Below are 22,818 nucleotides of genomic sequence, written 5' to 3' on the forward strand. Positions count from 1 at the left end.
TGACCAATTCTCGAAGGCGGTTAATATACTCGATAGTTAAGATGACCACGTCTTCGGGCGAGTTAGTTTCGCAGTTCGGCAGGAATGCAGCAAGTTGTAACAGGCGTTCATGTATACCTCCACTGCAATAGCAACAAGCTTCGCCGTTAGCTATAGATTTGTGGTTACTGTAATTCACTTGGTCCAAATAGCAGCCATTGCTAAAGCCATTGCTCTCTTTGTTTTCAGCGTACCCCGAGCAATATGCATTATGGGAAATGGGCCTTCTCCGGTCCTCCTTCTTTTTCTGTAGCTTACTTTCCCACCACTTGTGATGGTCTTCTTCAATACCTCGCTGACACAAATTTTTATCTGAATATTTGTCACTTATACGATTTAGGCTCCAATAAGACCAGCGATCGTTGTTAGCATAGTCCTTCTCTTTCGTAGGGCTATATCGCTTTTTTAAGTACGTAATATCTGCGAGAGCTTTCGGTCCTGCGCAATTGTCATAGCAATAATGTGGATCAAAGCAAAACTCTCGCGCGCTTGCTCGGAAACGTGGCGTCGGCTGAATTCTATAGCAATGAGTATCCGTTATTTCTTTCTTTAATTCCATTAAAGAGAAAAAATCTATTGTAATATGTAAAAAGATAAAAGTTTATAAAAATATTTTTAAGGTAGAATTTTTCATTTAGTTCCATTATACTTGTCATTTTATAAATTACGACTTAGAAAATAAGCTGATTTAAAATTTTTATAAAACCACGTTAAATATTATAATTATCATGTAAGTCTTTATAAGAATAGAGCAGGAACATACGAACTCATAACTACCAAGCTCGTCTATATTTAAGCTTTCACCACTATCCTCTAGTATTTTTTTTTATTTCAAAGTGGAATTAAGCGGACAGTTGAAAGACAATTTAAAAATTGGGCCAAGGAGCTCAGCAGGTTAGTAGAAAATTCTATATAGAAAAGCTAGCAGTTTGAACACATAAATGCAGCAAATATGGTAACTACTATAAAATAATTTTTAAACCTATTAATGAAAAGGTAGTAGTTTAAAAGTCAAGACCAAGATCTTAACGTATATATTCGAAACGGCTTCTTAGTCACCTAAGCAGTAAAAATTTGTTTTTAGGATTAATTAATTAATAATAAAAAGGATCTTAATAAAAAGATCTCATAGAGCAATAACTTAAGAAAATGTTTAAGCAATTTATTATGGCGTTATAAATCACAACTATATTATCAGCTAGGATATATTATTTAGCTTAGCTTGTAAATCCCCAAAGTAGCTCATTCTTAAAATTTTTTTCTAATTACTTACAAGCCTGCATTAAAATAATTTACTTAATAATATACTGTAACTGGTATGAATATTTTTTCATTAAAAAAATTAGGGCCCAGATTTAAAATTAAAAATAAAAGCTCAGAGTACTAAATTTTATACATTTTTAAACGCCACTCGTATATCATTTTTATAAACGCCTACGGAATTATATATAATCTGGTTTTTGTCTCAGTTTCATTAAATTCAGTATATTAGTTACCTTACAAGGTTTACTTTGTAAACTATACTTAAATATGCGTGCCAGACATTTTTGTTAAAAGTAAATATTTGCCAAAACTATCATAATGAATTATCCTTTTAAGGTAAACCTCCTTTATCTTGGCTCCTCTTAACTTTAATTAAAAAATTAATTTATAATATACTAAAAGTTATAATATTAAGTTAAAATAGGCATTACTTAATTATAAAAAAATTCAGTTATCCCTAAAAGCCAGGATACTGTTTCGTAGTTAATATATACACGAATAGTGACCAGCAAAAAGGGATATTTCGCTCTACTGCTGCAAGAAGATAAGTTTAATCTTTGTATACTTCTTAAACCGCTAATTATTATGTTCACAGTGTACACGGTGTTTCAAAGCAGACATTAAATAATTTTATTAAATCAATATAAAAAAAGGTTTTCTGGGGCTATCTCTTTCAATAGTTTTCCCTCCTATAGAAGACTGAGTAAATTTTTTTATTAAGAAAATCACTTAGTCAATTCAGAGTTTTTCAATAGTTATTTTACTTCCTCCAATAGTAGCAGTCACTTGCCTCGTTGTGTCTAATGGTTTTCATGATAACTTACTAAACTGCAGTTAAAGACGTTTAGTCCGTCTGTACGATTTTATTTGCATTTCTACAAAAATTGAAATTTTCAAGAATAACTATAAGTATTATTGCATATATATTACATTATATTTCAAAGGAGCACAATAAAGTTAAGCTGATTATAAACTTCTCTTCCTTAACCCTAATTTAACATTTTAAAGCCTTGTTTACCTTCTCGACCGTTACTCTACCTTTTTTTTATAGGAAACCTCGCCTGTAATAAACTCGCTTAAATCGAGCCCTCGGTTATCGAACCAAACCTTTCGGTCCCGAATTGAAAAAATGTTTACCAAAAATACTTTATTGACTGGATAATCAGCAAAAGAAAATTTTTAGTTGACCTTATTTTTTGCAAATATTTCCCACTCCTTGGTGGCCTTGGATTTAACGAGCCTTGGTTACAGTTCGTTATAAGCGAGGTCGGGACTTTAGCTATCAATATCTATAAAGTACTTTAGTACGACTAACTTAAAACAAACGTTTTCCTCTCACCACTTCTTTCCTTCAGAACATATATTTCATTTTAATAAGTAAACCACATTCTCGGGAGAATTTTAATGTTTTTAAATAAAAAAAAAAGCTGAAATCTTGTATATACCGGCACGCAAGAAAATTGGGAATATATCTTATAGAAAGGCTCGCTCAAGGTTATTTTTAAGGACAACTCTCGTACTTAATACAATAAAAATAAAAATAAATTTTTTAGATACCGTTAGTTTTGTGATTCCGTTCTATCTCATTATACTTTTATTTCAAGTTTTTTATATTATAAAAGAACACCGATAAGTCAAGAATTTTTTTTTTAAACTTTACTATAATATTTAGTGCACCGAGCTAAGGTAATATGGAATTTAGGGAGTTATTTTTTAAAATAAACTCTTCCATTTCTGTAAGTTGAATATATTGTACTTAGCAATTGTAAGCACTGCAGCTACGGAAAAACCTAAACACAAAACTATTACCGGATTATGAGACATGAAGAAATCGATCATAAATAAAAGCCTCCTACAGGCACATAAATGTTAGCTCCTGAGAAACAACCCCTTAACTAGACAAAAAAGCTCTACTACACCAGCGTATACCAGTATCTTCACTCCATTTCTTGATAAAATATATTTTTAATAATTTTTAAGGATAACCAACCATTTATAAGCAGCACTTATGTACTAGACGAAGCAGTAGTGTAGAATTCTTTCAACTATAAAAGTTATAGTTATTAGCAACCAAAACTCAACTTTCAATAACTTTCTTTAGAATACACGCGCCCGTGTCTCAGCTTAACGGCTCTAATTATTCCATAACGAACGTAATGGAGTAGGTAGTCAAAAATAATAAGTTAATAAATTTAAAAATTATAAGAGTTGTACAAAAATAAGATTAACTATATAAACTCTGGAGAGGTTGTTACAAAGTAACCATGGCTCAATACACTAAATTGGGGGCGGTAAAGTTCAAAAACAAGTTATTTTTTGAAAGCTTTTAGTACTAATTATACACCAACACCAGAAAAGACCTCACAGATATGATGTTAAAAAATTAATCTCAAGTGGAGGTTTAAAAACCGTTGGAAGCTGTATAAATTAAACAGCTTACAAGAATTTACTGTTGATATTATTTAATCTTACTCCGTAAATTCGAAAGTAGGGAGTGAAAAATAAATATTTGCAACAAAACCTAGAAGTATTATAGTTTCCTTTTAATGAAAATCAGCATAATGGGAATGCTCAGCAAGAAAGAACTCGAATAAAAATTAAACAGTCCACCAATACCTGGCCTAGTAAAAGTTTTAAGAAAAACAAGCAAGGCTTCAACTGACCCAAAAGTTAGTAAAGATAAAACAAAGAACTGGTTTAACTACTCTAAGAAATCCAGAAAAGTAAGCCATTTTGATACAAAAAAAAAGTTATTAAAAAAGTATTCAACCAAAGGCCAAAAAAGGAAAAGAACAAATTTAACTAAACCTAATGAGAAAAAAGTAGTTAGTTTATTTTAAAATACTTTGCAAAACAGACTAAAGCTAAACTATAATTGTATATATAAACCTTGTTTAACTTTTAAGTTAAGTAACTATAGGCGATTTACCAAATTCCTGTTCCCTAGGAAATACGTAATCCTTTCAAAGGGGTAGAGTGAGGGTAAAATATGTAAAAGAAACAATATAAAACCTCTGGGAGTATTACGCGTATTACAAGAGAACAACTAGGGCAGTAAGCACAATCTTCTCCATCTAAAAGTTCTTCCTGTAAATTTATAAAACCTTTTTTAACTTTTAAAAAATTAATAAAAACAAATGTATGAATATACCAAAGTTATCTCAAATTGATCACCGCAAGGGCAAGGATAGTAATAAGTTTGTAGTTTAGTGTCAAAAATGAAAAGTCCGATGTCTACTTCCTCGTGAAAAGTTAGCATGATCAATATTTCCCATTCAGAGGCTACTTACACTTTATAAATCTTATCGTGCCCGCAAGACAAACATACGAAGTCTCAAGCCTGCACGTGAAGGAGGTTTTGTAATCAAAATAAAGCACGTGTTAGAGGCAGACCTTCTCATACCGTTTAGGGACCCTGAAGTAACTATAAACAACTGACAGGACAAAAAAATACAAATAACATTCTATTCAAGGAAAAAGGGGACGTAGGTACTATATTCTTGAGGAAAAGATTGTTTAAATAAGAAAAGATTGACAATATATAACTTGAAACGTCCTAAGTTAACCTTTGCTTTTGCTTAGGTTCACTTCTAAACTCGAAAGGGTATCACAATAAATTAGTGAATAAGTTTACTAAAACTTTGAGGTAATTACGAGAGAAAAACTTTAAACATTTCAACTTTTCAAGAAAACTACAAGAGAGTATAGCAAAGTATTATCCACAAATATCTTTAACAAACGGGAAAGGACACTTACAAATACGAAAACTAATAATTCACACAAACCAGAGAAAAAAACAAATTTTGGGATAGCGAATCTATTATGGTAAGTTTAAAGAAAGTACAAAACAATAAGAACCATGAAACACGAAATTAGACATAACTTGAAAATGACCCAAAATTCGCCTGTTAAACTTGTCTTCATCAATCAGAGCAATAAACAGATAATACAAACTTTATTTATAAATACTTCTTTATAACACCAACTAAGGTTTAATAAAAAATTTTAAGCATTCTGTATTAACTTAATGACTAAAAAAAAAATTTTCTGTGTGAATATTTAACTTTCCTTAAGGTATGACCTAATTGACTAACGAATACGCACTTGCGTTTTACTTTACAAGTCAGTTTTTTTTTATTAATCAATCTCATTGTTAGATCATCTATTATGTGTAAAACAAAGGATTACATACCCTAAACCAAAACATGCTCTTGTTGAGGAGATAGAAATGGTATAAGATCCTACAAAAAAATATTTTTAACAGGTTATGCGTAAGACCAGCATTTCGGAATTTAAGAGTTTCGTAGCTCGGAGGTTAGGAGCATTGACGCGTATACCCAAGGCGCGTATAATCAAAGCCGTGGATTTCAATATAACCGACGCGAGTATCTTTTTCGGTTTTTGATGGTTGCGTATATAATCTCGCTCCCATATATTATGGTAATTTTTATTACTACCTTATAACAATAGATCAAATCAATAACGAATTGGGAATGTTGCCCAAATTATTACATAACTTTTTTCTCCTGCGATTGCCAGGCTGCCTAGTGGACACCATTTGGCGGAGTACCTCCGAGGTCAAGTCAATGGCAGCTGATGTTTTTAGCAGAGCTTACATTGTAGGTTCCTTTACTTAAATTTTCTATAAACTTGCTTCTTAGAAAAGTGGTTATGCTATTCTTTTAGAGCTCATTTAATAAATTTTACGACCTGCTTATTAAGCACACTAATCGAATTTTGGCAGAAAAGCTCAATTGCTATTGTAATCCCACCGTAGAATGCGGGCGCCCTCCTTGATGAATTAAGAAACTATTTATGAAAAAATTAGGAATGAAGAATTAAAAATAATATTCTGATTTGAAACAAACGTCAATCTTAGTTATACGCTATTACCTTGTTGAAAGCTTGAAAATTTGGTGTTTTTTTTTATGGTCGAGCGCTAAGAACTAAAAAAAATTAGTAAAATTAATTTTTCAATTTTTCTAGTTGTATGTTTCTTGCTCTGCGGTGTATCTTCTGGTTAAGAGTATTTATATATATTACTATAACCACCCTCTTAATCAAATATTTTTCTCTACACCTCCGACAATCACAGTGAGCACCTGCTTAGTTAGCAAAAATCTTTCACATATGCCTTTTTTTTTACCCTGCCTTACGCATATTTACATACTCTCAAAATTATACAGTATTCTGCATATATATGAACTTTTGAACTCATTAGACTAAGCGCCCGGAGATACAACCGTGAATGCTAGGCGTTCTCAAGGGGTCTATAAGCTTTGACTAAGGCCTCCAGTTTTTAGTTATCTATATTTTTTAAAGCGGTTATGGAGGTAAATAAAAACTGAGGCCAAAAATTTACTTTTACAACCGCGCGAAAATCTTAGAAGCTGTGACAGTAACACTATCGTTGAGGCATAGGTTACCCACTTGGTTGGTTAAATAAACAAGGAAGGGATTTCTCTTCTCATTGTTCAAGAAATATTCTTTTTGTGAACAGCTAATTTGGATTTTAAACTCTAAAGAAAGGCAAAGTAAAAACGGTTGTTTTATTTTGCATTTTCCTCAGTCTAAACTCGAGAATTGACTAACACCTTGTTTTAAAGGAAGAGGTAAAGGAGAATCAGTTATCAACGGAGTAGTAAGTGCACCCTTCTGGTTTATTAAGATTGAGTACATCTCTTCAGCTTCTCTTTATAGCTCCAATATTTATATATTGTAAAGACTCTAGAACATTCGATGATTTGGAAGGAGACACAAAGTTGGACAAGGAACTTGCCACTTTTATTCAAAGCTAAAAGTAAAAAAGAGTATCCACAATAAATTTATTACAGTATCCTGACCTTAGTTTTTACTAAAGTTGCAAATAATTATGGGATTATTCTTTTTATTAAGGCCTATTAATAAAAGAATTTAGATAAAAAAATGAATAGGAAAGACGGGCTCAAGGGACGCAGTTATAGCAGTGGATGGCACCATTAGTGCCTGAAAAGCAAAGTTTTCTTATAGTTTTCCTTCGAATAACAAATTATTATAAACTTTTGCGCTTTCCCCCTTAATAGTTAGAGAATTAAAATGGGGGCTAATAACAACTTAATAATTCTATTTCGTAATTAAAAACTGAATTTTTGTATAATTATAAAAATACCTAAAAAAAAAACACTAATACCAGATTATTGGTTAAGTCGTTTCAATCCTCGCTGAAATTCTAATTTACTATAATTTTTTTCTCCTAAAAAGTTTTTTTAACAAAATTCTATTACTCCATGAAATACAGATTCCATTTTGAATTTTTAAAATGACTTCAACTTCTGATTTTTCTTTCTTTTTGTGACATGTAACATGTTATAACGTTTCCACTTATATTTTCGTAAAAGCTGCAAAGCCGGCGCTGTAATAAGGTTTGTCTAAACCGCAATTGTTGATCTTAAAAATTACAGCATCCTTCCACCTTTTAAAATTTCTTCACTTTGTAGCCTTACTAAAGCCATTTAACAGGTACCTATGGCGTTTACTAGTTTTGCGCTTTTTTATAATAATCTAATTAATTTTCTTACTCCATACACCAAAAAAAATTAAGATTACTGCAGCATTAAACTTATTAGTCATTAAGTTAAACAGTTGTTATATATTTATAATACAATATGTAATAAACGCTTATTCATGAATTTCAAATAATAATCTTAATATACTTTCATTTTTTTTAACAGTACGTTAATATTTCGTTACAATTACATTTTCTAATTTATTTTCCTCTTTCTGATGAATACTGGACTTGATGGAATATAGTAAACTAAATCTTCCGAATCTTTAAATAAATTTATAAAGAAATAATTAACTTTCTTTAAGTTAAATAAAAATATATTGATATGAAGAAAGTTAGAATAAAAAGTTATAAAAAGTAAATATTAAAGATAATAAAACCGTTAACAGTTTGAACTGAAGCTCCTCTTGATTTAAAAATATCAAAAAGAAATTTAAGAAAAGAAACATTTCCTTCTTTTCGATAAAAAAGTTTTCTGTTACAAAAAAATATAAAAGAGACATATAAATATAATAAATGTACAATTTTTCTACATTACTTTATTACAAAGTACGAAGTAAAACAGACATTAAAATAGAATATAAAAATTTAAGGTAAAAAAGTTCAAAGAAACATAAAACTTAAAAAGGTTTTACTGGTGATTAAAAATAATAACAATAAATAAATAAAAAAGACAGAAGTATTTACCTTAAAAAATACTAATAAAAATATAAATTTAAAATTCTTAAAAGTAATAATTTAAAAAATAATAAGTGGCGAATCAACTTTATATATAAGAAATTTGGAGGAAAACAACAAAAGGAACAAACGAACGCGGCGGAAAAATTATTATTACCGAAACTTTACTTAGAGAAATCCCTTAAAAATAATTTAGAAGCCAATAGCGTTTATTATAGAAAAATAGCGAATAGAATATCTCTCGAATAGCAAAAAGCAGTCGTGCCCCTATTGGTAGTGCGTATGCTTAGATGGCCACGATTGAGCCGTGGAAAAACACCAGGGAGCGGAAAAGGCGACGACCACCAACAAATTTTTTTGACTAGTAACTGAGCATTTAAGAGCTTTTTGCATCAATTTAAATATTAAATTGGGGCTGTAAAAATGCGCACGTGACAGAACAGCTACACTTTACCATTAGTATAATAATTTATTTCGTTTTATTATTACTATTATTAAAAAAACAAGTACCGCTTCTGGATAAGTTTTGTATTAAAAGCAAATGATGCCCAATTCAAAAAAGTATTAAGAGGCTTCTTTATTTTTATCTAAAAGACATTTACAAAAAGTTTAAACGACAGTAACGAGTATAAGAAAGTGTTATACCAATAAAAAGCAATAATATGATATGATGACCATAATAGACAAAATGCTACTATTCTTATAGAAAATACTTAACAAAATAATAATAATAGCTACAGTTTGCTCGTATTTTGGATCAATAAATTTAACCGGCCAAATTAAAATGGATTCTACGTCGCGGATTAGTGAAAATAACCTGAACTAAAATAATAATAATAATAAATAATAACTAATAATAATAGTAATTATAATAATAAATATTAATAAGAGCCTCATAAGCGTGTTCTTCATGCAAAAATATTACAACACCATTTTTATTATATTTACTAATAAAATTTAGTGCCGAGTTGTACTGTGCAACTGTTCCAAGCTAATATAATAAGAAATAATTATTATAATAAATAAAAGTTGATATAAATAAAAATATATAATAAAATAATTATATGAAATAATATACATAATATATATATTTTATATATTAATAAACCTGAAAACTTTTCTTTGTGTTGGAAGTAAAAAGTTCTTTAGGTGCATGAGCAGCGAGATGGACAGTTTTAGTTGCTTCTTTAAAAAAAAATAAAAGCATAGTTACAAAAATTATAATAGAAAAGTAAATATTTTGTTCAATAATACTAATAAATAAGTTAATTATTAAAAGTTAATATTAGAAACTTAAGAAAAATAAATAATAATAGTAAGTAGTAAAAAGAAGAAAATATTATTAATAATAATTTATAAAAAATATTAAGAAATATAGCAATATTAAAAGTAATAATTCAATAATTAAGAGAAAATAAATTCATTATAAATGTAATAACATAAATTTACCATTAAAAAAAACAATGAAAATAAATATAAAAGTATAAATTAATAAATAATAATACGAAGAGTTGATCAAGTTAATAATTATATTAAATATGAAATATTATAGGAGATATAATAAATTATACTATAAAATTATTATGTTTATAAAAACTATCAAAATTATATAAATAGATTTTTATAAAGCAATCTTTTTTTAAAATACTTTTGCATGTCTTAATTATTATATATTATTTATATTATACTGCGCTTATAGCCAATACTGCTAAAAAAATATATTAAAAAAAGCATTAATATAAAAAATAATATATAAACATTCAAAATTAAACACAAAATTGAAATAATAATACAAGTTGTCTCACAGTAATACATTAAAGTTTAGTATTTATTAATAAATTGTTGTAATTTCCTGAAAAATATAATATTTTCCTTATCAAGAATAATAGAAACTCATTAAATTTATAAATAAAGCAAAAGTATTATTATAACTTTAATGTTTTCTATTAAAAATATAAAGTAATACAAATAATATTTAATTTTATTTCTTTAAAAAAAATTTAATACTTTTTATAAGTAATAATAATAGCAAACAAATAACTATAAAAAGATAAATAGGCAAATTTTGTCAAAACATATAACTATAAAAAATGTCTTTTTTTTTCTTAACTGAAAGAATAAAAGGCAGTAATATATATAAAAAATAAAGAAAAAAAAGTAAAATGCTAATAATAATAATAATAAAATGGAATTATAATGAGAAAATGCAATATAAAAGTTTTTTTTTAATTACATATAAAGTAAAACTTAAAAACAAGAAAAAACTTTTACTTTAACTTTTTTTATAAACAATAAAACATTGAAAAAAAATAACTACACAAATAAAAACACAGAAAATATAATAAACTTTAACTAGTAACAAACTTCATTGAAACTTATATAACAATTAATAATAAAAATTAAATAACAGTCATATTAAGCAATAAAATATATAATAAACTACAGTTTTCGAAGTTTTTTCTAATCATAAAAATAAAAGTAAATATAAATATAATATAAAAAGAAATAGTAAAGTAAACAATAACAACAAAAAAAAATATTTATAATAAAACTAAAAATTAAACCTTTTTAATAAACTAAAAAATATAATTTAGTAAATAAGTAAACTTAAAGAAATTTAAGTATTAAATACAGTAACATAATAATATAAAGCTTATTGACTATATAGAAATATTATATAAAAATTAAATTATTATTAAAATAAATAAATTGTAATTACTTAGAAATATAAAAATTCATACAACAAAGTAAATAAATAAAAGTTTTTATTGTTTATAATAATAAACTTGTGTGTTGCAGAATTTCTTTGACGGCCGAAGTAATGGATTTGCCTTCTTCTATAACAATCCAATAAATATTTGGAATCTTCAAAGTTAATAAAAAATAATGTAAACAGCCTTTTACATAAAAATAGAGAAATATTAAATATAAAGCATAATTGTTTTCTGGGATTCCAATGGATTTTTATAAATAGCAAATTCACAAAAAAAAATTAATAAACATATAGAAATATATACAAATATTTACTGGAAAATATAATTTTCTTTAATATTATCCGATAAAATTACAAACTTAATAAAAACCATGAAAAAGAATAAGAACGAATATACCAAAAAATTGTAAAGCTTATGATATATGTTATAAAAATTCCTAAACTTCTGAAATTATAAAACTACCCAATTAGCAATGGGTATCAAAGTTGATAAGGAAGTTGTGAAATTTTTTATTATAACAGTTCTATAAACGTAAAGTGCTCAGCTTAACAAAAACTAAATACGTCCCTAACAAACTTTTTCGCGCTTATTCAACTTCCACGTAAACATATAACGCTTAAAGTGATCAACTGAAAATACTAAATGGTGTTGTCAACTACGCCCTGCTTAAGAACAATTTTTCAACTTTTAAGCGCCCTCATATTTTTAGAATCTTCTTCAAATACTTAATTTGAATGATAAACTTGTAAATTAGCTTTCGACTAAATTTTTTTAAATTAATCACAATGTTTAAAGCTTGATCAAATGTATTACAGGAGGAAGAAAAACTTAAGATTTTCATTAATTAAAAATCGTACGAGTACTTTTTAAATATTTAAAAGTGCAAGTGTTGTTACGCAAAGTTTAACTTTTTAAAAGTTACTAAATTTTTTTATAAATAAATTATTGAAAAGTTTAGCTGGATTCCTTTTTATTTAAGACAAGCGTTTTGTTGTTCTCATAATTATTTAAAACCGAATTATTAATAATAAAAATTTTTCATTGTAACGGAAGTGCACCTCATACTAATAACATAATAACAAAGTTGCCTACTGATAATGTACAAATTTATCTGCTGTCCCAATGTTTGTGAAGTTTACTAGCAATAAGGTAAAAAATATTCCTGAAGCGCGACAAGAAATGTTTAATAATAACACGCAATCAAAGGTCACAAAACCAACCATATGGATAAACTGAGACTAATTTAGTAAAAAGCATGACAGATAACTAATTCGTCACTGCACTAAATTTAGTAAAATTAAAAAAAAAGAGACCCAAATAGATATTAACTTTATATACAATGGGGTTAACCCTAAAAAATGGTGAATTTAAAGTTGCTTAAATTCAAATAGGTTGTTGTTAAGCAATATTTGTTATTAGTATACTTATACAAAAATTTTATTAAAACATCAATTAAGAGAGTTAAAAAACATTTTATACTATAGAACATATTAAGCACATATTTAATTATTGAAAGAAGCTATAATAGCATATAACAGTCGTCATCTAATATATTACTGTTTATAGTAACGAAACAGTTTTCGTGTCAAAAGCGGTAATAATGTTAAAATTATAAAAATGGAATGTTATTATACAAAAAAAAAGAAATGTTAATTATTGACTAATTTAGAAAAAAATAATTTTGGCATTTCCTTAACTAAGTTAAAATAAATTAAAAACTTTTAATAAAATATAATATATTATTGTAATAGAAAAAAATATATATTCGAAAAAAGAGTAAGTAAAAATTATAAAATATATTCCAAGTTTAATCCATTATTACAAAATAATAAAAAAGAAACGCACCGAACTCACTAAGTTGCTTATACGAGTTAACTCCGCTCTCTGCGTGAGACGTGCGCGGGTTGGAGTTACGGCGAACACCAAAGTAGCCTTAGTAGGAGATAAAGTTCATTAGTAGTATATTAAAATGCACCCCGAGTAATAGTTGGATAAAAGGTTTCATCAACAGCAAAATGTTATAACATTATTATCACTAACTTTTATATAATATAATTATTCACATAAAAACATTTCTAATTAAAGCAAAAAGGCTCTCAAAACCAAGTATTTTAGCGTTACTACAGATATTTACGTACACAAAATAGCTACTTAAAAAATGAAACACCAACAATATACGTGATGAGTTCTTCATTACTATATAAATGATATAAAGTTTTATAATTAAACTTTTTTAGAAGTTCGTAAAAATTAACTTTGTTTGGTTAGTTTGCAGAAGAAGGCAAATCCTTGACCATTTGTTATTCTAGCTCTTATACTCTTAAATGTCACTAATCAACTACAGCAACTCTAAACGTAACACTGAATGGAAAAGCGAAATAAAGTTTATTGAGTTAGCCTGCGCCAGGCCAAATGCTGTAGCCTCAAGAGGAAGTAGTCAAGTAGTTACGTGTATACAGTCAGGCTTTCATTTTTATAATATTAGCGTGCTCTTCAAGATGATTCTTTTGCCAAAAAAATATACCCCCTTTATAACTCCATTTTGAAATCCTTCTTATCGAGTTATTCTAATAATAAAGGTTGTTAAATTCGTTACCTTTTTTTTCGGTGGTATGGGCCAGTCCCCCACACATTACCAGATGTGTAAAGCAAGTTGCCAAACAAAAGTATATTGTAACATCACTTTTACCACAAAATGAAAAGAATTCAGGTTATAACTAAATTGTAAGTTTACAGTTTGTTGCCTACTACAATATTATTTATTTACTGTTAACTAGATTTAATTCATAAGCATCTACTGTAACGTTTACCTTTTTAAGGTGAAAGCACAAATTGTAGGAGATATAAAATATTTAGAAGTTTTAAATTTATAAAGCAACAAGAAAAATTAATATATTGAATTAATGCGAGCGGTGACTACAGCCTAATTTCAGAACTAGCAACCAAATTATTAAGCTCTTGTGGGAATTAACCGCGCGTACTTCAGTTAAGATTTTACTTAAGCCTTCAGTATTCGTAAATTTACAAATATAAATTAAAAGTTAACTTCAAATGTGTAATTAACAACAAAATAGGAGAGATAGCTAAAGTTCTCGAACTTGAGATTAATAAATTAACACTTATAAAAACGTTAAAAATTGAGGTTTGAAATTTCCCCCTACTTGCAAAACTTGCTTCTGCTGTGGCTTAAACTTTTAAGCGCAAGTTACTCACTTAATTATATGTTTTAATAACTTTACTTTAAAACAGGTTTCAATATGCTTACTATTAAATTTTTAAAAAAAAACACTAAAGTTCTTTAAATAAATTAAAAATAAACAAATAACACTTATCTAAATTTTGTGGCTAACATTCTAAAATATACTTCATAAACACATAAAAAAATTAATTAAAGCTAATGTAAATAGTGTAACCTTAATTTATATTTTTAATAAGGTAACAAAAAATTATTAGAGTTAAAATAAACAAATATAAAAGTGCTGTACAAAAAATAAAAAACCTGAAAATCGCGGTGAAAATAAGATTGAAAGCCCCGAAAAGAAGTAAAAACGAGAAGAACAGAGAAGAACCCCAAAAAGAAGCCAGTCAAAAACCGTTTTACTTTATAATATCCAAAATAAAAAAAAGCTAGTGCAATTTTTTCTTGAGAACTTACAACTTTAGAACTAATAAATAAGTTAATGGATAACGCCGTTAATAGTTTATAAACCTTGAATTTTAAACTTTAATTCCGAAACTCTTGCAACACACCAATAATGTAAAAAGTTCATAGTTTTGACTAAAACTATAATACCATTTTACTAAAGTAAAAAAAAGAAAAAAATTGTATTCATTTATAAAAATTGAAATAAGTGCTTACTATATAACAGGTTAGAAGCCTTCAATCTCGGATAAAATTATATTAATACTGTAACTATATATTTTTACTTAAATTTTACAATTACTCTTAAAAAAAACAAAAATTATATCCTCAGAAATATATATGAGTATTATTATTCTAGTTGCCTGCGACAAGCACTCATGGAAGCTTCTTACTGTAGACAGGTCATCAATTGCATTTTTTAACTGGCCATACAGAGCAGTTTGTTTTGATTCTGGCCATATTGCTTGCACTTTAAAGTTACCAGGTCGTCTGGGCTTTTGAAACGCTGAGAAGTTTGTTTTCCATTATTTTTGAGTATCGTATTAGAGATATAGTAATTATAATTTTATTCTTTGAATCATTTTATGTTTTTTTGCATAATACGGCTTATTCCTGCTTACATATACCTGTGTTAGCAGCCTTAGTAGCTTTTTACACTTGTATAGTTTTTTTTTAAAGTTTCATTTATGCTATTTCTATCAGTTTGAAGCATAGTTTGATAGTTATATTGACAATTAGCGCTATATATCGAAAGTTTTGCATTTTTTTCTAAATTAAAAGATTTTTAAGGTTACTTTTTTAAGTTTTTATAATCTGTTTTTTTATTTTTTTAACCATTCTAAATATATGTAAAATAATACTATGACGCGAAATATTAATTAATGAAGAAATTATTTTTGAAGTTCTTTTTTTATAATTTTTATACAGTTGACTTTATAATAGTTTCTTTGTTTATAAAATGATTTGACTCTTGGACCTTTTTTTCTGCGACTTAATTTATTTTTATATAAACTTTAGATTATTATTATAAATTAAAAAAAATGTCTATCAGTCATTTTATGAACTTAAAGGTTTTTTTCCATATCGTTCTTATTCTGAATTCTCTTCTTAACTAAAATAAAAATAATATATTTTACATAAATATTAGTCCTTCCATCCTGGAAACTTTTATAACATTAAAAAGGTTTATAAAATATATTTACATTTCTTTTATAAAATATACTTTTTTTTGTACTAATTACATTAACTGGAGTTGTTTACTTTGCTACCCAATTAAATTTTAAGGTTTGGATTAAGGAACAAGAAGCAGCCAAGAAAGCAAAAAGACAGGAAGAAATTGAAAAAGAATATCAGCAAGAACAAAATGAACTTACTAACAGGTTTGTCTTTTCAGCGCGTAGTAGTTTTTTTTTAATTTTTTAAAAATAGTTTGTGTGAGATTTTTACTTCGTTGTCTCTAGAATTTTAAGCTATTTTTTTTAGTGATGTAGGTTTAGTAGTTAAATAATACATTTCATAATTGTTATATATTTTTAAGGAAAATTTTTATATTATTCAGTATTTTTAATTTATATAAATTGTCTAATGAAACTTAGTCTTTACTTTAATCGATTTGCTGTGTGCAATTCATGTTTTAAAGCTTTTAAGAAAATATTTGTTCTATTTAAATTACCTTTTACTTATTTTGAAAAATTCTTATACAAATTAATTATATGACAGTTACAGTGTTATTGGTTATTTACTTTATTATATTATTATTGTACTTAAAGTTTACTCCTTTTTTTTTTCAATTTGCTTTTTATTTTACAATAAAGTTCGATTTGGGTTTATGATTTTGTTTTAAGTTTAAGTTTAAGTTTTTTCTAAGTTTTTGTTTTTTCTTTTAATCATTTTTTTTTTACTACTATAAAAAATATATTTTTAAAATATTTATAGATAATATTCTATATTCAGTTCTTGAAGTTTTTTTTTTAAACTTTTAGAGCCAATTTACCTCGAATTACAGCTGATGAAAAAAAGAAGTTGGAAATTAATTTTGCTTATAAGGCACCTCCCGGCCTGCAGAGCCTTTCGGATCCGAATAAGTTGGAATTGAAAGGCTTTAGAGAATACGCCATAAAAAATGAAGAAAAGTTGGAAGTTGAAACAGGCGATTTAGTAAAATAATATTAAATATTTTCATTATAATTAGTTTCCATGGATAATATTTTTTAAAAAATCTGATTGGTAGTTACGACATTTGGTTGTATCTGTTTTCTAAAATTCTATTGGTCGATGTTTGTTGGGCATCTTTATTTGATAAATTTTTTATTTTTTATCAAAAATTTGATTGGTTTATTTTTATAAGTTTTATAATATTGCATTTTAATTTTTTTAACAAATAATTATTTGGAAAAATAATGGCCTACAAAAGTTTTAATATAATTATGTTATTGAATTGTAAAAATTTTTATTTTGTTAAAATATTTTTTGGTTTTTATTTTTATAAAATTTTGAACTGATTAGTTTTTTTTGCTGATGAATAAATAATATGCAATTTATTCCAAAAACTTACTGTCCACGTGTTTATAAATAATTTATTATTATTGTATATATATCTGAACAACAATGATTGGTTTGCTTTTTTAACTACTTTATCATTTTCTAACATTTTCTAGTACGTTTATTAAAAAAAATTTATAACTGATTTTTTTAAAATATATTAAAATTTTTTATATGATTATTTTTCAATTTTTTTATATATTTATTTATGAAGAATTTTTTTTTGTTTATAAAAATTTTTTACAGTTCGTTTTTTATGTTTACTTTTATATTTTACAAATTTATAATTAATATCATTTCTTAAACTTATTAAACTCAATATAATATTATTCTTTAGATTTTTATATATTTTTAATATTTTTTATTTGGTTTCCTAAACAACTTTTTTTAATTTTTTTTGTTATTATTAAATGAATTGTTTGTTAATATTTATAATTTCGTGGTGTTTCATAATATTATTTTTATTTAACTTTTCTTTTACTGATTATTATTTTAATTATATTTTTTTATTGTTGCTTTATTTACTTTTTATACAGCAATGATTTGTTTTTTTGAGACCAACATAGGTTTTCTTATTTTTTAGGTTTTGCTTGATTGTATACATAAAAGTATTTTGTATTGGATTTTTTAACAATATATAAATAATAATATTTAACTAACCGGTTAATTAGTAACATATAAGTACTTTAAGATCTGCAATTTTTTTCTATTTTTTACTTATATAATATTATGTTAAAAATATTATACTTATTTTATGAAATATATTGAAGAAATTTTTAATTTTTTTTATAATTAAAAAGTGGGTTAATAGAATTTTTATTTTATCATATTATATTTTTTTTTATTTAATGCTACTAACCCTTTAGTTATAGTTATTCTTATTGGCTGTTCGTTAAACTATTTTATATTATATAGCTTGTCATTGGTTAGAAATAATAATAAATATTCTTTATACTTTAAGCCTGTTGTTGATGGAAACAAGAAACGGTTAACTCTGAACGATAAGTTTGAAATTTTGAAGGGAGCGCCGAGAGAAGCATCGTTGACTCTCATTATTATTATTATTATTATTATTATTATTATTATTATTATTATTATTATTATTATTATTATTATTATTATTATTATTATTATTATTATTATTAATTAGTGCTGCTCTTCTTTATGCAGTATTTGGTTCCTATTAAATCTTTTAGTTGGAATTTTCTGATTGGTTTTAGTTTGCTACAGTTTAAGTCGCTTACCGGTTTAGCAAATTAAATACTTAATTCCAACCAGTTATTTATATCACCATATAAGATATAATATTAGTATTTATTTGGTTCCTTTATAATTATTGACTATTTATTTTTGGATACTAAATAATATAACCGACCTAATTTACTAATAATCTTACATTTTTATTTTTTAAGTTATTCAGTAGAAAATGTGAGAACCGTTCGCGATAGACCATTGGGTATTGAGGTACCTTATCAACTTATGCTAATTTTTTTTGGTCATAGTATATATTTCTAAAAACAACCTTTTTAGGTATTATTATTTTCGTATATAACATTATATGATCAACTGTTCATTATAACTTTAGTATATATGTATTCAAGTTTTTATGATTTCTTATTTTTTTTTAAAAACTCGAAATATATTGAACTCATGACTTTTTAACGTTTATTTTTATTTTATACAGTACTTTTACATTTTTATAATAACTTTATCTACAAAATTTTTCATATATTTTATATCTTCTACAGTTTTGTTTACCATTTACTGTTATAAATATATATTGTAGCTTCGGAATGTGCGATGCTTGAAGTGCGGAGTGTGGGGACATCTCAATACGGACCGCTTGTGCCCTAAATATTTTGAAAAAAGTTTTTAATGATTGTTACGCGATAATTTGATAACAATTTAATTGTTTTATTATATTATTATTTTATATAATTTTATTATCATTTATAACCTCTAATTATAAATTTTAACTTTATGAATATTATTATAAACTTATACTTCCAATTTATTTTTTTATTACTCTCACTTTTTTTTTATGATAACTGTTTTTTATGTTTTTATTACTTAATAATATTATTTATATTTTTTTATTATTAATTTTGCTTTTATCTATCATATTTCGTATTACTATTATTACATATATTATTATTATAAATTATTAATATTATTATTTACTTTTTAGGTGAAGGACAAGAAATAAAGAGGCCTTCTTTTGAAGATCCGATTGGTCTAATGAAACAAATGAAAAAAGTAGTAGTGCCACTTTTTTTTATTTTTGATATGATTAGTAAAATTAATTCTTATTGGTGAGTGGAAAAAGTTTTGGGTCTAAAAAGGTTATAATGAACATAAAAAGTATTCGATATCTAATAAAATAAAAGTTTTTTAGCGAAATGAATTTTTTAGCAGTAGTTCCATTAATATTTCGAAGGTTGTAGTAACCAATTATTAAAAATTGTACTTGTTAGTTACGTGGTTCGTCATGGATAATTGGCCCATTTACCTTTTAGTCACTATTATTATTCCTATTTTAATCAAAATTTACTTTATGCTTTATGATTCCTTTTAGTTTGTTATGGATTCATCGCTTATTCTTTTAAACACTTTTTAGATGTGTATACTATTTTTTGAGAATTTGTTATGATAAAAATATATAAATTATATAAAACTTTAGAGTGGACTCGCCTTTAAGCAGGGAATCTGCAGAGGCCATTACGATTTGCTATACGAATTAGAGCAGCACGAGTCACGCGGTATGTTATCATGATTATTATAATTACTATTGTTTTTACTGTTCTGAAGAGGATGCTATAGACGACGATATTTCTTTTTTGAACTCTCTAACTAAAGAAGAGAAACTTGCACTTCTTGCGTAGTTTTTATATTAATTATTATTTTGTGTATTGTTTTGTTTCTATTGAGGATAATACTACTTCAGAGAGTTATCTGTAGATAGCGAATTGCTACACGAAAAGAAGAAAAAGAAAAAGAAAAAGAAAAAGAAGTCGCAAAAAGAGTCTCGACATTCTTCTGAAAGATCCGACTCTGAAAGTTCCATTCGCTCAAGGAAAAAAAAGGATAGAAAATCACGTGAAATAAGTAAAAATAAAAGAACGCGGAAAGATCATGTGGACAATCGAACACAGTATAACCATGTGGAAAAACCATGTTCACGTTACAACTCTTTAGAAGGGACAAGCAAGTGTAAGAGTGGCACGTCTCAGTCATGTGATTGCGAGCCTAAGAAAAGTCGAGTACACGACCATCACGTAAAGAAGCTAATTTCTAAAAGTAATTCTAGTAGGAAACATTAAGGGTATTCAGCTCAACATATCTAAGCGCTTCGATCCTAATAAGCTTTTTATCGCTTGTAACAATACATCAATAAATAATATATAACTAAAATGTTCCGGTAATTAAACGGTTTGTAATAAAAAATATATGCCTTTCGCCTTTCAGCTCTTAAAATATTTAAAATATTTGGAAAATAAAAGAAATATTAAATATTAAATTAAGTTTCTCATACAAATAGGTAATAATATGTTAGTAAAAGAAATCGGCTTCTGAATGTATAGATCAATATTGTGTTAGAAAGAGTGTTGTTACGATAAAAATAGAAGTATAGTTGTGCAACATAAAGGTAGTTTTTTGTCTTTCAAATCTTTTGCTTTCGTTAAAAGTCTGAAGAGTTGTCGCGTGTTAACCCCCTTAGTTTTTTAACATTTTATTAGTCTCATCCAAGTAGTAAAACTTCTTTTATTAGTTTAAGGTAAAGCCTATTTGGCAGTTGTGCAGAAGCAACTACCTGAAGGTTGTATCTGATAAGTTTAAATATATATTCTACATACCTGTATTACCAACCCATTAATTTAATAAAGAGTATGAGGTGTCGTTAAAAGTGTTTCGGGGGTTAAAGTTGATTAAAGTGTCAGATTTTAAATTTACTTTATATTATCAATTTCTAGGTTTTAGCAATTATTTTAATGATTTAATTGTTTCTGAATAAATAAAATCTGAGTTGGTTAGTATTATATTCTCCTGGAATATAAAAAATATTTAATTAGGTTCTGATATTATATTTTTGGTTATATCTGTTATTTCAGATTCCACAGTGTATATGTTTTCCCAAATTTGTTGTTGTCACTCAAAATTGTAGAAGTTTTTTAATTTATCCTCACACCTACACTATCGCCACGGAAAAATGGGCAACGGGTAAAAGTAAATAAACGCTGTAAAATTGGTGCAAGTCATTCAAGTCGGATAAAGTAGTACTTTCTGGCATACTCACTAGTAAACATACACATACTACAGCAGAATCGTATTTACATAACAACGTGCTAATGCAAAATTTATTAAATTCTAGTCTCATTAAAGAGTCCCCTTCGGATGCAGACCCGCACGCACTTTTTCCTGCATAATATTTTTCCACTTTCTATGGAGCACAGGTTTTATTTTATTGTCACACATTCTTTCCTAACTTTTTTTCCTATCGAGTTCTGCCCGTAGTTAATGGATTAGATTCTAGACCTGGCTTTTGGGGGGGGGGGGGATACGCCAAGATCCGAAGGGAGCCTTGCTTCTTGCCGATCGGTAAGTTTTGCACACTCAAGCGATGTTTCAGGGTCCTTGTCCCGCGTAAAGGTAAAGTATTAAATAATTGTACTTTCGAGGGCACCGCGTTGTTTTCAAGACTTTGGGGGTAATTTTCTTTGTGCATGATCCCAGCAAATCTCCTACGTCCGCAAAACAGAAATAACCCCAAGCTAACGAAGAGCCACCTCCGGTGTTACCTTGTTGGAGCTCACATGCCAGGAACGTTTTCAAGTCCTTGTTTCTTCTGACAAAAATTCTACGATTTGGCCGAATAACTCGCAATAAAACTCGTCAATTTACAACGTGCTTTTCCAGTCTTCCAGTGTCCATATCTTCTGGCCCACTGAAAGACCTTTGTTTTTGTTCCTTTCTTGAAGTACCGACAAAAACTTCGCTTTGACGTCCCAATTAAATTTGCGGTAATTTCAAGGGCTGTAAATGTCTATTACGCTTATTGATTAGTTTAATTATAGTCATCGGCTGCAGAGGTGATCTGAAATCGACAATAGTTAGATGGACAGTAAATTGTTTCAGACACGCACTTTTTCGGTGAAATACCGCACTGATAAACCTTCCCGGTATAGAGTTACAATCTCTAAACGTTTTGCAATACCGAAGGCTTACCATGAACCATTTTCAATAAAGGAATCACCTATAAGTCCTTCAAATAACCACCACTCAAATAAAACTGTTGGGTTCATGCGACATCTGCAATATAAAAAAGAATGAAATAGGATTGATTGATACATACCCCACGTAAAGAGCACTTCTGAGAACTCGGTTACTACCCAGCGGTT

The 22,818-nt window shown here is 27.0% G+C and overlaps 1 protein-coding gene and 2 long non-coding RNA genes across 3 annotated transcripts; 1 reads left to right on the top strand and 2 right to left on the bottom strand.

Moving 5' to 3' along the window:
* Nucleotides 1-4,166: 4,166 nt before the first annotated feature.
* Nucleotides 4,167-4,612, bottom strand: LOC135145324 (uncharacterized). The gene is made up of 3 exons (XR_010283411.1): nt 4,454-4,612; nt 4,315-4,389; nt 4,167-4,262 (listed from the first exon to the last, which is right to left on the bottom strand). It is a non-coding gene; the product is annotated as an uncharacterized LOC135145324 (long non-coding RNA).
* Nucleotides 4,613-9,437: 4,825 nt separating this feature from the next.
* Nucleotides 9,438-13,170, bottom strand: LOC135145332 (uncharacterized). Its single transcript, XR_010283419.1, has 4 exons — nt 13,084-13,170; nt 11,311-11,389; nt 9,633-9,709; nt 9,438-9,515 (listed from the first exon to the last, which is right to left on the bottom strand). It is a non-coding gene; the product is annotated as an uncharacterized LOC135145332 (long non-coding RNA).
* A 2,734-nt stretch (nt 13,171-15,904) lies between these two features.
* On the top strand, nt 15,905-20,835 carry LOC135145360 (corepressor interacting with RBPJ 1-like). The gene is made up of 11 exons (XM_064077469.1): nt 15,905-15,951; nt 16,029-16,064; nt 16,166-16,260; nt 16,864-17,038; nt 18,384-18,463; nt 18,835-18,886; nt 19,209-19,290; nt 19,611-19,678; nt 20,103-20,181; nt 20,231-20,300; nt 20,367-20,835. The coding sequence occupies exons 1-11, from the start codon at nt 15,922-15,924 to the stop codon at nt 20,740-20,742; spliced, it is 1,143 nt and encodes a 380-aa protein (XP_063933539.1). The 5' UTR covers nt 15,905-15,921; the 3' UTR covers nt 20,743-20,835.
* The last annotated feature ends 1,983 nt before the right edge of the window (nt 20,836-22,818 follow it).

Source organism: Zophobas morio, unplaced genomic scaffold (assembly GCF_036711695.1).
Source record: "Zophobas morio isolate AGI-343-1 ecotype UQ-CSIRO unplaced genomic scaffold, CSIRO_AGI_Zmor_V1 ptg000144l, whole genome shotgun sequence".
NCBI classification, from domain to species: domain Eukaryota; kingdom Metazoa; phylum Arthropoda; class Insecta; order Coleoptera; family Tenebrionidae; genus Zophobas; species Zophobas morio.